Source organism: Moschus berezovskii, chromosome 17 (genome assembly GCF_049115385.1).
Source record: "Moschus berezovskii isolate FMDL1 chromosome 17, NW_MosBer_1.0, whole genome shotgun sequence".
In the NCBI taxonomy this organism is placed as follows: domain Eukaryota; kingdom Metazoa; phylum Chordata; class Mammalia; order Artiodactyla; family Moschidae; genus Moschus; species Moschus berezovskii.
In genome coordinates this window covers 3,892,890-3,908,637 of record NC_142476.1, presented here as the reverse complement: position 1 = coordinate 3,908,637, position 15,748 = coordinate 3,892,890, and the positions used below count along the sequence as shown (strand labels likewise).

Here is a 15,748-nt window from a genome sequence, read left to right as displayed (position 1 = left end):
TTTCTTAGGAATAGGATCCAATCTCTACCAATCTTCTCAGAGGTAGTAAAGTTGGAGGCAGGGGGAGAGGGTGGCAAGATGAATTTAAGGTACTATTCTCACCTGTTTACACTGTCAAATTCAAGCAGGATATTTTTCATATCACTTTATTTTCTCTGCTGTGAAGCGTGATGGAATGTGAAAGTTGTTTCACAAAGTTGTCATGATCTTCAAGAAAGAATAGATGTAGGTAGAGAGCACACATACACACCTGCTTACACATCTGTATGTGCCTATGCCAACAGCATGGAGAGAACGAAGTATATGGAGGAGGCGGCCTCCTTAAACCCAGGGAAGCCAGCGCATTGTGTGCCTGTGTGAGGGGGGCAGCTATACGGCCAATTCAATTTCCTCTGGTTTACAGCTGCAGGGAGCTATGGAGGAAGCCAGCATATTCTAGACAGGGCAATGGGATGACGGTGATTTTGTTGCTGCTGAAACAAAACAGTTCAGGTTTGCAGGAGCAGGGGAATGACCCCTCCTCCCTGAGGAGTCCTAGGCACTGTGCTCATTACCAGAGGGGCTGAGGGTGCAAGGTGGGAGTAATATACACAAGGGCGGCTTATCCAAGCCATAGCACCTTGGCTGCAGTTTATCTTGACTTTAAGCACGAGCTTTGGAAAAACCAGCTGCAGCTGCAAAGAATGAAGCAGTTGAATGGGAACATGGGGAGGAGCTTGATGAAACGGGCCTATTTTCTGTAAATTAGCAAAAGAGAAAAATTAGAATAAAATGGAAATTTCTTGAAGTTAGGGAGCTAGCTTAACCCAATTTCTTAAACATCTCTGGAACTTTTCTCAACCTAACTTGAGAGTGGGCGCTGCGTCCTACTCATTTCTAGGACACACAACCTCCAGTCCCACCAACGTACACTTGGGGGCTGTAGGGGGGGCCATCTCCACCCACTAGAGGGAGGAAGGGGGAGATGAAGCTCGGTCGGCTCTGGGGAACTCGGGCTTCCCTTAGAGACCTTTCACACACTGCTCCCCTGGGCCAGATTGGGGGGCGGTGTGTGTGAAAACTTTGGGGGAAGGACAGTCCATACGGGGAATAAATTATCATGAAGGAAGGGGGATATATTTAGGACTCGTGCTGCCTTAGAACATGGTCTAGAGAGTGGAGCTGCATAGGGAACATGAGCTCCGGAGGGTCCTTGGTGGGGTACCGTAGCCACCTCCTTAGTCTCCCACTTGGAAGCAGAGAGCAGAAGGGACCCGCAGGTGAGAGGGCAGAGGGGAACAAGCCATATCCTCTTCTGGGTTCCTGAAGTTTCCCTCTTGGGTTCACTCATGTAGGAACAGGTCCCGTATCTTGGTGCCTCTATGCCTGAGTGCCCTATAGACCCCAAAGGACAGAGGCCACGCGTGTCGCCCACAGCTTTTCAAGTGGGGACTTGAGGCCAACTCCTGACCTTAGCAAATCAGCCCAGAAAGAGGATGAAGACACAGGGGCCAGCTGTGGGCAGTATCAGCCACCAGAGGTCACTGCTGCGCCTGGCTGAGAGGGGAGGCCACTGCACAAGCAGAAGAGGGCTCTGGGAGCTTTCTGGCTCTCTGCCCCTTCTTCAGCAGTTTCTCAGAAGCCACTCCCCAGCAATGGAGGGAAGGGGCCGTCCTCCCTGACAGAGAGCGCATGGCAGGCAGGGTTGGTGACTCTGTACCCTCCCCGTGGTTGCTGCTCCTCAGGCATCGAGCCTCTTGTCCAGCGGTCAAGGGGCCATCTGCACCCACACAGGCCATCCTGGGTTCTGACTCCCAGCCCTCTCCCACTGGCTGGTTCCTGGGTTTTTTAGCCACTCTACTCTGGAATGTTCCTCCCTGCTCTTACTGTTGGCACAGAGGCTCAACCAGGAGGCTGTGTGCCAAGAAGGGGCCCATCTCACCCTAGGAAGGAGCAGTGGGTCCCTGTGCCCATCTCTGAGCCTGTGCCCTTCTTCAGCCATTCCCTTGCACTTCCTTTCCAGAACCCAGGCTGGCAGAGGGTGGGTGCCCGTCTGCTGCCCGTGAACAGGGCAGGGCAGCAGCAGTTTTGGAAGATGTGATCCTTGATCCAGGAGACCTGAGTTCCTCAGTCTGTTTGGGTCAGAGCTGCCCACAATAGAGGAGTTTTCAGCAGGACTTTCCAAACTTCATGTCTAGGCTGCCCCTGACCATGCTTTGCTTGCTTTGGCCAGGACGAGAACCAGATTTCAGTCCACCGCCCAGGCTAAGCCAGGAGTGATGAGGGAGGAAGAGAGTGGGGCATCTTTAGACATACACCTATGCTTCTGGGACCAGAAGTTTGGGTGCACAGTGGGTGTCTTTGAACTGGGTGGACCAAATCAAGCCTTTGGAAATCTTGTTCTAGAAGCTGCAGGGGCAGCAGAGTATGTGACTTGTCTCTGACTCGGGAAGGGGGGATAAGCTAGGAGCAAGAAAAAGAGACAGAGCAAACAAACTGTGGGCATGGGCACCTGGGCCTCCACATTCAGTGTGGCCGGAGGAGCTCCAGGGGCGCAGGAGGGCCTAGATGACCACGGACTGCAGCAGGCGGAAGCACATCATGAGGTCCAGAGGGATGGGCGGCTTCAGGTAATTCCCATCCAGCCGCAGGTAGCGGAGGTGCGGCACGTGCTCCAGATCCGAGGAGAAGTCATGGAAGGCGACTAGATTGTTGGGGCAAATTTGGGTCCCATTGATTTCTGCGGAGAAACAAAGGGAGAAGTCAACAGATGAGGTGGGCAGGAGGTCAGGCCAGATAGGGCTAGAGGCCAAAACGTGGAGGGAGAAGAAGGTGGAGAAGGATGAAGACCTTAGAGATTTCTTCTCTGGAACTGGCTCATCTGTTCTCGGGAACACGTGACCATGAGTGATTGACCCTAACCTCCAGGCCTGGTTTACCTGTTTGTAAAATGAACTAAGTTGGAACTGATCAACAATTGTTATTGAAAACTCACTCTAAAGAGTCATGGAGGAAGGGAACTTTGAGCTGACCCTTCAAAGATAGGATTAACACGTAGAGACCTGGGGATGGTGTTCTAATGCTGTGACCTATTTGAATGATGTTGTGGAGGGCAAAAAGCTCATGGCAGAGTTTGGAACCAGTAAACAGTACAGCGTGATGTACTAAACAGAGTAAATGGGAGAGGCTCCAGCTGTGGCCACCAATTACAGAAGACTTTCAGATATTTCACTAAGGATGGGGTCTCTGGTTTCTAGTCTGAGGAATGTCACTAAGCAGGACTGCTGTTATGAGAGGGACGGTGGGATATATGAACTGGTGTCCTGGGGGCACTAAATCTGGAAGGGCCCTATGATCAGGTTTATACTATAGAAAGATGAATCTGGCTGCAGGTGGAGAAACAGTGGAGGGAAGCAAGGTCTGAAGCCAGCAGTGGGTGGATTTCCCTGGAGGTTCTCCTGTAAACGGGATGTGAGGCTTGAAGGTGGGCAGCAGATGGCTGCGTTCACTGAACTAGGGATGCCAGGAAGAGAAAGGGCACCAGGGAGGGGTGCGGGGCCCCGGGATGTGACGGAGCCGTCGATTCTGGAGTGATGACTGGCTCTGGGGAAAGTGAGCGAGAAAGGGAAGAGACGGGCAAATGGAGGCAGGTTTTCAAGTGGAGATGAGTTTCCGTGTTCCCCTTCACGTTTGGTTAGAGGACATGAGGTATGCCCTCTTCTCAATGAAGCTGTGCATCCTCCCCAAGCCTTGCTCTGTTATCTGCTGTGGGTGGTGGTTGGCTGCTCTTCATCTCCTTCCTCCTCTTCCACCTCTTCCCTCTCTCCGCTGTCTCCTCTCTTCAGTGTTGGAGCAGCAGAAAGAGCCCTGACATAGATGAATTTTCTTCCTATGACCTTTGTGGCTTTGGACTTTACCCCCCTGATGTGCTGTTCTGAAATCTGTGAAATGGTGAGAGTGGGTGAAATCTGTTTTCAACCTCAGAAGGCTGGATCACCACCCCCCTCTTGCCACAGCCTGTTTTTATCCACAGTCTGGTAGAAACTTGTCAACCATTTATTAATCAAGGTGTGCTTTCTGTCTAGACTTTCGGCCTATACAGCCTCGTGGGAGTAATGTGTCCCATCAGTTTGCTACCTGCAGGGTAAAATTAGACAGTTTTACCTTTTCCTGAATTTCTGTCTTGCAAGATTTAAGAAGACTTCCCCTACCTTTGTGTAATTATCTCAGATGAGTGAATAAGCCTATTCTATCATCCACTTGTTTTGAGATTATAGAAATTAAAAAATCTCCCTCTTATCCTTTGACTTGAAAGCTAAGGATTCCTAATATCATTTTAGGAGTACTTCTCTTTCTCTTTGGTTTCCATTCCCACAGCTGCATTCGTCTTGTGGATGAAGCCTGATTTTGTCCAGGGGCCAGAGAATATTCTTGCTTTTGTTTTTTAAATTGTTCTACGGATGCTTTACTCAGATTTGATGTTTTCGCTTGGGCAAAACTGTCACTTCCAGTCTTTTTTCTGACCTACAATTTTTATCCAAAGCCCGGGACCCTGTAAATGTAGCTTATGCAAACTCTGCGTTGAGTGTACTGACTTTTATGACCAAATCTTTCAGCCTTCCAGATAGATTCAGAAAGCATCCACATACAGACATGTTCTTCTGACTGCCACGTCTTTTCTAGTCATATGCTGTTGGTGTGGGGCTTCCCTGGTGGATCAATTGGTAAGATGCCGGGAGCCAGCGAGGGAAATCCTACCCGTGGCAAAGGTCAACTGGGGAAGAGGCCTGACGGGCAAAGGCTAATCAGGACTCGAGGAGCCCCCTGGACTTACCTGAGCATCTACCCCAAAGAAAACCGGAGTCTGACTGCTCTACTATCTTATGCCTCTTACCAAGTCCTCTAATACTTACGGGGGCTTCCCCCCAACCACCTTTCTCTGAAAACATTAATTCAGAGCTGTAGTTTAAAAGTTCTCCTTGGCTTAATAGGAGTGTTCCAATCCAAGCCCCTCTGATAGCTTTCTAACTTGCATGACAAGTTTGTCCGGGCTCTTACAACTATGAGTGTGACTGTTTATAGCCTCCCAGCCATGCAAGGACAGAAAGCCTAATATTCTAAAATACAGGAATCTGTTGAAGAAGTTAAAATCATTAGAGTAGTACTAAAAAAGATTTCATTGTTGAATCAATGCTTGCTGCAGTTTCCTCTATCTATTATATCCTTGGAAATATATTAATCACATATAGAGAATATAAGTAGTAGCCTTTGATTTAACCACATCAGATCTTAAGTTAATAAATTCCTTTCTTGCAGCTCACTACACCGGTGCCTTATAGGAATGTAACTTTGTTATGTGTCTAGCACCTGACTCTAGGAAAGTCACCTTAAAAGAATATAAGCCTTTTACTTGCTAACTAACCTATTGTTAGGAGAGAGGGCCATAAACTGTTAGCAAGCCCCCTGGCCAGAAGATGATGTAAACCACCTAAAACTTTTATCACGAGACACACAAAAATAAGCCTTGATCCTGATAAGGGTCAAGACTGCTGACCCCACGTGATTTTGGCGTGAATCTATACCTCCCTTTCTCTGTTTCTTATGCGCATAAGTTAGGGTATAAAAGCAGCACTGGAAAATAAAGTTTTGGGCCTTGCTCACTGAAGCTTGGTCTCCCCGTGTCGTTCTTTCTCTTTTTCCATCCTTTTCTCTATTCTCCTTTTTCTGGTTGAGATCCTTGGAGCGCTGGGCCCTCTGAGTTTACTTATCTGCCTGGGCTTCTAAGACCCACTCGAGGGGGTGCCCTGGTGGGGCGCCTCCAGTGATTCAAGAGGGCGCCTGCAGCCTACGTAAACAGAGCAAACCCTGTGCTGGGGTTTTATTGGTTTCCAGTGTAAACCAAGGAATCATCAGCCCCTGTCTCTCTCTCTCTCTGACGCCGACGCCGTTCATCCCGAGGATACCCTGGGCCATATCGAGGCTGGTCCCCGATAGTAAGAGAATTTGCCTGCGATGCAGGAGACCCAGGTTCGATCCCTGGGTGGGGAAGATACGCTGGAGAAGGAAATGGCAACTCACTCCACCATTCTTGCTGGAAAATCCCACGGACAGAGGAGCCTGACAGGCTATAGTCCACAGGGCCACAAAGAGTTGGACACGACTTAGCGACTAAACCACCAGCCACTCATATTATACACAGAACTGCCTCTCTGTGTATGTTTTTACAGGCTCTTTAAACCCTAGGCTCAGGGTTGGGAAGAAGCCCATTTTCTCACAGCTGCAGTGGACAGATCCAGGACATTCCAGCTGCTGCTGCTAAGTTGCTTCAGTCGTGTCTGACTCTGTGCGACCCCATAGATGGCAGCCCACCAGGCTCCCCCATCCCTGGGATTCTCCAGGCAAGAACACTGGAGTGGGTTTCCATTTCCTTCTCCAATGAAAGTGAAAGTCGGTTTCACTTTCACGTGAAAGTGAAACGTGAAAGTGAAGTCGGTCAGTCGTGTCAATTCTTTGCGATCCCATGGACTGCAGCCTACCAGGCTCCTCCGTCCATGGGATTTTCCAGGCAAGAGTACTGGAGTGGGGTGCCATTGCCTTCTCCAGGACATTCCAGAGTCAGCATTTAAATGTCACCATTCTTTAGGAGAATGTCTAGGACTGTATTTCACATCTCCCTTACCTACAGGTCAGGAGGGCAAAGGAGCAGGGGCTGGTGAGAAGGGCTGGAGGCAGAAAAGCTGTTACCCTCCAAGCACGGTATTCTGGGCACTTTATCCGTACTAAACTAGTAAATCTTCATATACATTTTGTGCCATTTTACAAATGAGGAGACTTCCCAGAGAGGTCAGCTGTTCTTTGAAGGTCATGTGGGCTGCAAGTGGAAAGACCGAGGTCTGGAGAGCGTGCCAGGCTGAGTGCCTCTGCGCGCTCAGGCCCGAGGCCCGCGGGCGAGTGGCAGGGGGAGCCCCGCCCCGCCCCGCCCGACCGCGCCCCGCCCCGCCCCCGCCCCGCACACCCGCGCCCCGCCCCGCCCCTCTCTCGCCCCGCCCCGCCCCGCACTCACTCTCGATGCTGTTGTGGTTGAGGTACAGGTGCTCCAGCCTGCTGCTGACTGCGGGCACGCTGCTGAGCCTGTTGTGCGACAGGTGCAGCACCAGCAGGTTGGAAATGTTGAACGAGTTCCTGGGGAGGCCCCGGTCCGAGAGCTGGTTGTAGTTGAGGCGGATGAAGGCCAGGTTGGGGAAGCCCTTGAAGTACCCGCTGGGGATGGCCTCGATTCTGTTGCTGTCCAGGTAGAGCTGGTGGATGGCGGAGGGCACCTTGGGGGGCATCTTCCTCAAGGTGTTGTGGGCCAGGTTGAGCTGCATGAGGTTCTTGAGGCCCTGAAAGGTGTCGGGCTTGAAGACGCCGTCGCTCAGCTTGTTGTGCTGCAGGTCCAGCAGCAGCAGGTTCTCCAGCTTGCTGAAGACCCCGGGCGGGATCCTGGAGATCTGGTTCTGGCTCAGCCTCAGCTGCTCCAAGTTCCGGGGCAGGGCCGCAGGCACCTCCTCGAGCTGGTTCTTCTCCATGTAGAGGAACACCAGGCTGGGGAGCTTCTCCAGCACTCTCTGGTCCACCTTTCGAATCCGGTTGTTGTCCAGGTTGATCCACCTCAGGCCGGTGGCGTTCCTGAAGGACTCCACCGGGAGCTCAGTGATGAAGTTGTTCTGGAGATAGAGGTAATGGATGCGGGATGGGATGACAGGGACCTTTCGGAGGTTGCGGCTGTCACAGTAGAGGGCAGACGGGAAGTCAGGGGGGCAGTAGCACTCCCGGGGACAGTCAGGAAAGACCGATGGGGGGCCTGGGGGGAGCGGGGGAGGCAGGTCTGTAGGCTCCGTTGGCTCATCGGGCTGCGGAAAGCTGGGTGTGGGCCTGAGTCTGGGTCTGGGCCGCGTCCTCGGTCTGGGTCTCGGGCGTCTTGTTGGCTGGCCTTGGGCCTCTGAGGCCAAGATGAGGAGAAGTGTGAGGAGCCAGCAGAGGGATGACCTCATGATCCAGGCGACGCACCTGTGGGGAGGAACGCGGAAGGTCATCAGCCTGCTGGGCCTCAGTAAAAAGAGCATGTGTATTTGCAGCTGGAGTTGGCTGGGATGGGCTCTGGGGGAGCTGTGGCAGGGACCTGTGGAAGCATCTCCTTGCTTGCCTGTATCCAGCAGGTGAGAAAGCAGCAATGGTTTGAGTGTCTGGCTCCCTTTCCCAGGGGCCCAGGCGCTGATGTGCTAAAGTGTCAGCCGTCTTAGCAGAGTCCCAGGGTTTCCTGGAGAATACCCTTAACCACTCTAGTCCTCAGTCTCCTGGTTTGCAGCATGAGAAAATCATCTCTCCCCTTATAGAAGGGATGTTAGGATATGTGAGCCGTAGAGTCCTGGGGTATTACATCTGGAAGGGTCCTTACTGGTCCCATATCTCAGTGGTTTTCAAACTGTGCCCCATTTCTATGGAGTCCTCCTGAGGGAGGGAGACCAAGGGGATGGCCCTGGGAGACCCCCCAACTCACCTCTGTCCAACCTGAGGAGCTCTCTGGTTTAAAAATCTGCTACACATATTAAGGGTTAGCTGAAGCATTCGTTTGAAAAAAAGGTAGCATTGCTAAAAGTGTTTTGAGATTCACAAAGTCTGGACTCAACTATTTGTAAAAACTGAGTACTGAAGGGGAGTAGTAGCTTCTCAAGGCCAGGAAGCCCAGGACAAGGCCCCACGTCTCTGTGGGCTCAGTGAGCTCCCGGGAAGGAAGTGCTGCGCTCTCCTTGCATCTGCCCCCGCTTGCCCCTCCTCCCCAGGGCTCAGCTCAGAGAATGCTGGTCTTTGCCAGCAGGATGAACACCAAGAATTTCTCCCCAGATGTGGAGGCTCCTGGGGAAATAAACAAGGAAGCAACTGAAAGCTGTGGGACACAACAAACTAGTGAATATGACAAAAAAAAGAAAGAAGCAGATTCATAGGTGTAGAGAACCAGTGGTTACTAGTGGAGAGGGGCAATATAAGGGATAGGGGATTAAGAGGTATAGACTATGACGTATAAAATAATGTAGGGTATATTGTACAGCATGGGAAATATAGCCAATATTTTATAATAACTATAAATGGAGTGTAACCTTTAAATATTGTAAACCACTGTATTGTATACCTGTAACTTAGATAATATTGTACATCAACTGTGTTTCAATCTTTAAAAAAACTGCAGGGAAACCACTTTTATTTCTTCTGATCTGGTATTGCTGCTTCCCATATGCATTGGAGTTGATGATATTGGGGTGGGCTGTAAAGAAGAACTTCCCGCCCGCCTCAGAGACATAGTGGAATAGCTTGCTGAAGGATGCTCTGGGGTTGCCCTTCCCATTGGTTCTGATGATGCTTCAGGTAGGGCGATGTGGTTTGAGTCAAATTAAGCTGAGGAAACTGTGGTAGACCCAAGGCTGCAGACAAAAACTGGCATCTCTCTCAGACATCCTGCCCTAGCTTGTCGGGTTACCTGTCCTTTCCCCTCCCAAGGTCCCTGCGACAGCCCCTCTGGTCTCCTCCGGGATCTCTGCTTCCACTTTGCTTCCAATGGCCCTCTTTGCTGCTTCTTCACAATTTGCGGTGGTCTGCCCCTCCCCTTCCTAGGGCCTGGGATGCTGTGCAGATGCAGGTTTCTTGGAGTTCCTGAGAGAGAGGGGGCTGGAGTGTATCGTCAGCTGCATCTGGAACCTGTGATCACTGCCTCTGCTCCAGGCTTCCCCCACTTTCTTTGGAGCCCACATCAGCTAGTTTCTTCCCTTGTGTGACCCAGTACTGGCTTCCTGCTAGCTTTGTTCAAAGCGAGCTCAGTAGAAGCCCCTCACCAGATGTTTAGCCTGAGTCTGTTACTTGGGAGGAGCTGAGTGTGACAAGAAACATGGACAAGGGCAAGGCTTACCCTGGAGGGGCGAGGGCATCTGCCTACACCTCTGACACATCTGCCCTGGACACCCAGCCCACACACGCTCGCACAGACCCTCCTCTCCTTGTGCCACACACGTGAGCAAATGCATGCGCCGCTCCTCGGTGTGCGTGCGCGGGTCCTCATGGAGTACAGAGTGGACAGGAAGGAGCCGAAGGGAGACAGAGCGGAGGGAAGGGAGAGGAGGCTGCCCTGCAGCTTCTGCTCCTTCTCTTCCTTCCTCTAAGGTGGCCTCTTCCCAGGCAGACCTCTCCAAGGGGGCCCAGGGGGCCGTTTCCCCTGGCCACCTATCACAAAGGATGCTGCAGTTAGATTCTTGGCTTTATCTCCGGTTGGGTACATAGCAATTTTGGGGATACACCAAAAAGACTGAGGTGAAAAGACATTCATTGTAAAACTAAACTCGAGTCTTGTTGCAGACCCCACACCAGTTGTAATTGGTGGACTATCAATGAAAATATTACAAGTTATGTAATTTTCTTGAAAATAGCATGACAGTATTGCACAGAGATTTTAAATGGGGTTAAAGCATTACATAAGTGTGCTTAAACCTAACATTTTTAAAAGCCCCGGTTTTTATGACCTTGAATTTTTTTGCTTTGGCACTTTTTACTTCCTGACCAGCTGGGAGCCTGACGATAAGCAAGAGGTCTCTTGTGGAGTGAGAAGCCCCGGGAAGGCCTCCTAGCCTGGCAGAGCCCCATCCCCTTCACTGCCTTGGTCAGCAGGAGCATTTACCCTGGGCCCTGAGTGGGCAAGTCACACCTGTGCGGAGCGGCAGCTGGCCCTGGCGCGGGGTGCTTCCCGGTGACTCTGGCCCGGGCAGCACTTGGCTCAGGCATGTCAGAGCTGCGGGTCAGTCACAGCCCCACCCGACGGGCCTGCCTCCCACCCCTGCCATCCCCATGAACACAGGCCGCCCTTGTCGCCACCTCCTGTGCCAGACCCTTTGGGAACTTCCCTTATCTCGCCACCGGCCCTCTGACATGTCTATGCTCTAGACCTCTGGGGGCTGGCCACGCTCCTTTCAGAGCTGAGAAGGTGTTCGGAGAAGCTCCTGAGTCTGTTCCTTGGAGAAACTAGGTCTGTTGGATTCCCCTGCTCTTAGCCCTGGGGCCGCCATTCTGTGGGTGTGTGCGCACGCGCCTTCCTTGAGGAAGCAGTGCTCATTTCTAAGGCTTTTCTCACGGGACAGTGCTCCTTCCTAATGGAGTCTGGGCTGTCCCCACAGTCTAAGTCTCCAAACCAGAATTTGGGACAGACGAGAAGTCCCTGGACTCCAAAGGGAGCCATAATCTCTCCCACAAAGCCCAAAGTCACACGTTCGTATTGTCTTCCAGAACCTTCTGTCCAGTCATACGTTCCCTTAGGTGAGATTGTAAGTGTATGTGATTTTAAAATTTCTTATGCCTTCGCAAGCACACCTCCCCACTTTCTGCTGGGCCGAGCTCACTGCTTGATCAATTAATGCATCTGGACCACCTATAACCACTGACCTGAAACCCCATTCACCAACACCTGTTCTCAGAAAGCTGCTCCTTTGTGAGGGGAAAGCAATTTCTTTGACCAGCACAAAATTCACTCTCCCATTTGAGAAGATTTTCTAAGAGAGTTTTAAATTCGAATTTCAATCTCAAGTATTAGAGACTTAGGCTTGAATCCTGACTCTGACCCACCTCCTTAGTCCCAGGGTCCTCAACTGTGTGAGGATCAAATGGGATCATCCACATGAAGGCATGTCATAGAGCATAAAATCTGTGCAAATGGCAGGGGTTTCATTTATTCATTTATTTGTTTGCAAAAGGACGTATCCTCGCAAGAGACTCTGATTTTTAAAGTGAGATAGGCCTATCCCTGTTTAGCTCATAAATTCATTCATTTAAGGTTCATACTCCCAGGACTCTTGCAACGTTTAGCCTCAGGGCAGGGTTGGGTTGAGGCCCAGTGGGTTTACCAAATCATAGGGTAATTGGCTTTGTATGGAGAGAGCCTGGGGTTGGGGTTGCGCTGAGAGTGAGGTTGGGTGTGTCTCCTTGGGTTAAAGAAAGATGACTCCATACTACTTCCTGGTGTTCTTGTCAGATTTCACATCCAGCTCATTACCCCTGAGCCGCCATGGCTTGACCCAGCTAGTGACCCTACCGTTGGAATGGGGCTGCCCCTGCCAGAGCTGTGCCCATGGATGTAGGGATGACCCTCTTTTTTGGGTTCCTTCTTTCTGTCCTAAACTCAGACTTCTGAAAGCCATTCTATTCTCTGTGTCTTCCTGAAGCCCACAGAGGAGTTGCAAGCCAGGAAAATCGGGTCGTCTCTGCCCCGCTGCTACAGAGGAGTGCGGCAGGGCCGCCGCAGCTGCCTGAGGCTCTTCCAAGGCCTCCAGTAGGCGCTGTGGGGTTCTGAGGTAAGGAGAGGGCTAACGTGGCGGCATGGTGAATTCAGCAAGTCACCGACTACTGTCCCTTTCCTGGCGAGTGAAATCAGAGTAGGATAAGGCCGACTGGGGCAAAGGTGAAGAGCATCATGCTGCAAACCAGACGGAGGGTGCGGGGTCCCCGCCCAGCCACCCCTGCCTATAGTGAGGTGACTGTTCTCAGCCTCACTTCCCTTGCCTGTGAAACACAGATAAAGAAATCTTCCCTGTCCCTCTGTTCCTCATCGGGTTATTTTCAGAAGTAAATGTGATAAGTGACTTTAAAATGTGCTACAGATCAAAAAGAGCTAAAAATAAATCTAACAGTCTAATGGAGAAACCATCTGTCTCCCCAGTGTCTACCGCAAGGCAACATGTAAACACAATGTTTTTTGGCCTCAGGCCACTAGTCCAGAAGAGCAAATTTTCCATTCTAAAGGCAAGGGGAACAGTTTAGGGTGAGATGGCTCTTGTCCTCTCATTATGGCTCCTCACTATATCCTTCTCTCTGCCTCAGTCTCCTAGCTTTTCCACCCCATGAAGAAAGCCTACAAGAATCTGTCTGATGTGTTGAGTGCTTGTAGATGTGGGTCTCAACCCTGCAACTCTTCAGCTGTTTAGATGGGTACTCTTGGGAAATCTCTTACCTCTACTAAGCTTCAGTTTCCTCATCTGTAAAATGGGCATACTAACACATTTTTATCAGATCATTTTGAAAGTTAAGTGAGTAAATGTGCAAAAAGCAAGTGCTCGGTGAATGGTAAGCTATTATTGACGTTATTTCAAAGTAATGGGGTCTCTTTCTCTTCAGCTTGGCCAGAGGACAGCCGTTCCCTCCAGTGAATGCAGATCCTTGCAGATGGTTACTTGAATTTCCACCAACTCTCCTACACGGAGCAAGCTCCTCCTCTTTCAGGCCTGTGAGACCACACTTAGGTCTCCGAATCAAATAATTAGAGAAGCCATAGATGCCCCCAGCCATTTGGGGAATGTTTGCTCTGTCCCTGCCCCTCACTAACACCCGCTCCCATCCCTGAGCCTTTCTGCAGCAGCTGCGGGGGTGCTGACCAGGGACACTGCAGGCTGCTGTCCTCAGCTGGCTGTGGAGTCCACTGTGACTCAGGACTTCCCCTCCTAACCTTGGGTTCCTGTCTCTTCCAGCTTCCCCCAGAGGCCAAAGAGATGGAGCTGCCCCTGGGGAGGTGAAGGGGCATTGTGGACCCTGTGGTTCGGCCCATCCTCTGCTCAGGCCCACCAGAGCAGGCAGTTATTGGGCAGGAGCAGGGGATCTACGAGGGGTGGGGAGGAGCCCTGCACAGTGCCCCTGGGGGCCCAGGCAAGCGGATTAGCAGGTAGGAGGAAGCCTAAGCTCTTTGGAGCTACCTTGGGAGAAATTACTTTCTGGAATGTTCCCTCATTACACAGCTGCCAGTGCTTACAAGGAGAAGAGAAGGGGAGAGCTCACAGAAGGTCTTCCCTGTTCCTTCAGGTGCTTGCTTCTACTCTGCAAAAAAGGGTGGTCCACTTGAGACACTCTGAAGCTGCTCCATCAGACAGTCCTTGTCCGGGAAGCCACACAGCCCGTGTGCCCAGCTAACGCTGCCAGAATCCTGGGCTCTTCAGTCCCACACACGTCTCCCTCAGGCCTCTGGTTCAGACTCTCAAACCCTAGCTGCCTCTCACGTCCTGAAACAACAGCAGATTCCTGGGTCTTGGTCCCGTGGGTGTAAAGCAAAGGGTCCAGTTGTCTGTATTTCTAGTGAGCACCTCTCACCCTGCCCTGCACCGAGGTGATTTCGAAGACCAACCGTACTTGGAGAGCCTCTCCTAGGCCATGCCCTGCTTGCCTTGGGATAGCACTCTGCATAATCGAAGAGGAGTGAGCTGGGGGAATGGAGAGGGTCCACCCTATTTAAAAAATTCAGTTTCCCTCTTCAGTTTTCCCCTCCCTTGACTGATGAAGGAGCTACATCTTTTTTCCTCTCCCATAGGGAGCCCTTGCCAATGTGGGATTATGTTGAAGTGGCTTTAAAGAGAATTCTTTTCTGGCTGCCTGCCGAAAACAGAAATAAATACCCCCAGTGCTGGGAATTAGTACCTCCAAGGCTTCGGAGTAGGGTTGCTTTACTCTCTCTCCTTCCAAAAGAAAAGTGGTTTGGACTAGTGAGGCAGAGAAAGTCAGAGCTACTGGGAATGCACTGGGCAGGTTGGAAAGCTGCTTTTTTCTCTCCCACCCAATTAGGTTCTAAAGAACGAAGAAATCTTCCCAGCCCCTGCTGTTGTTCGTGCTGTTCCTGCCCTGCCTGCACTCAGGACACATGATTTCCTCGGCTCTGCCGCCGCGGGGGGAAGACGCACTTGCTCGTTGCGCTCAGATGCAGCGTGTGCGCGGGCCTGTGTGTGTTCCTGCCGGGGTCTTGTCACTGTGTGCCCTAGCTCTGCATGTCAAATGCCGTCAGAAAGGAGGTGGACGGACAGGATGCCTTCACACTGTGTGTGTGTTAATGTGTGTGCATGCGAAGTGAAAGTGCAGCATCTGTGTGGCACATGTGCGTGCCTGGGACAGTGTGTGACAAAGCATCAAAGGTGCAGCAAAATGGGCTCTAGAGTAGGGTTTCTATGCGAACCCGAGCTGTAGAAATACTGCGTGCAGCATAACTGTGCTACAGTACACATCTGTACCAAGAAAGTTTAACTTTTGCAACAAGCCAGTACATGGGTGCAGAGTGATGAAGAGAAGGAAGAGGGTGGAGACGAAATGAGGAAGACTGATTTGAGCTCCTTTGAAAGGAGAAAAATCTGGTAGAAGACAGGAAGGAGGGGTGGGAGGAAGGAGGGAAGGCGAGGACAGAGCCTGGAGCAGTAACCTGGTGTGGACGGGGCGGGAAGGGGCTGGCTGGAGACCGGAGCCTTCCCCCTCCAGACAGGCTTACCTGAACCACCTGCCTTTCCTCTCAGCTCTGGTTTGTCTCCGGAGGCGGAGGCGAGACTGCCTCTGCTCCCCCCACCCTCAGTGGAGCTGTGGCAGCAGAGAGCCAGCCAGAAGTTCTGATCTCCCAGTGCTGTGTGCGTGCTTGTGTTTGCCTGACTCTTCCTCCACCGGATCCTATTGGGGTAGGGAGGTTAGGTTAGGGGAGGGCCAGGCCGATTGAAAGTAGGGAGGGGAGGAGGAAGGGAGGGAGGAGGGAGGAAGGGAGGAGGGAAGAGAGGGAGGGAGCTTGGGAGAGGAGGAATGACAACAATAAAGTCTTTATTTGGCAGCCAAAATCCCAAAGACTCCATCCACACACCATGCCCACTAACAGACCCGTTTTTAATAACATTTCCTTCTGCTGCTGCTGCTTCTGGGAGGGAGGTTGTTTGACCCATGTTTGGAAAACAGGCCAAATTAACAG

General features: G+C 51.5%; 1 protein-coding gene across 1 annotated transcript; it reads right to left on the bottom strand.

Annotated features, from left to right (window-relative positions):
* Positions 1-130: 130 nt before the first annotated feature.
* PRELP (proline and arginine rich end leucine rich repeat protein) lies at positions 131-15,458 on the bottom strand. Its single transcript, XM_055420109.2, has 3 exons — positions 15,287-15,458; positions 7,043-8,028; positions 131-2,719 (listed from the first exon to the last, which is right to left on the bottom strand). Exons 2-3 carry the CDS (start codon positions 8,010-8,012, stop codon positions 2,544-2,546), a joined length of 1,146 nt encoding a protein of 381 aa, XP_055276084.1. The 5' UTR covers positions 8,013-8,028; positions 15,287-15,458; the 3' UTR covers positions 131-2,543.
* Positions 15,459-15,748: the final 290 nt, after the last annotated feature.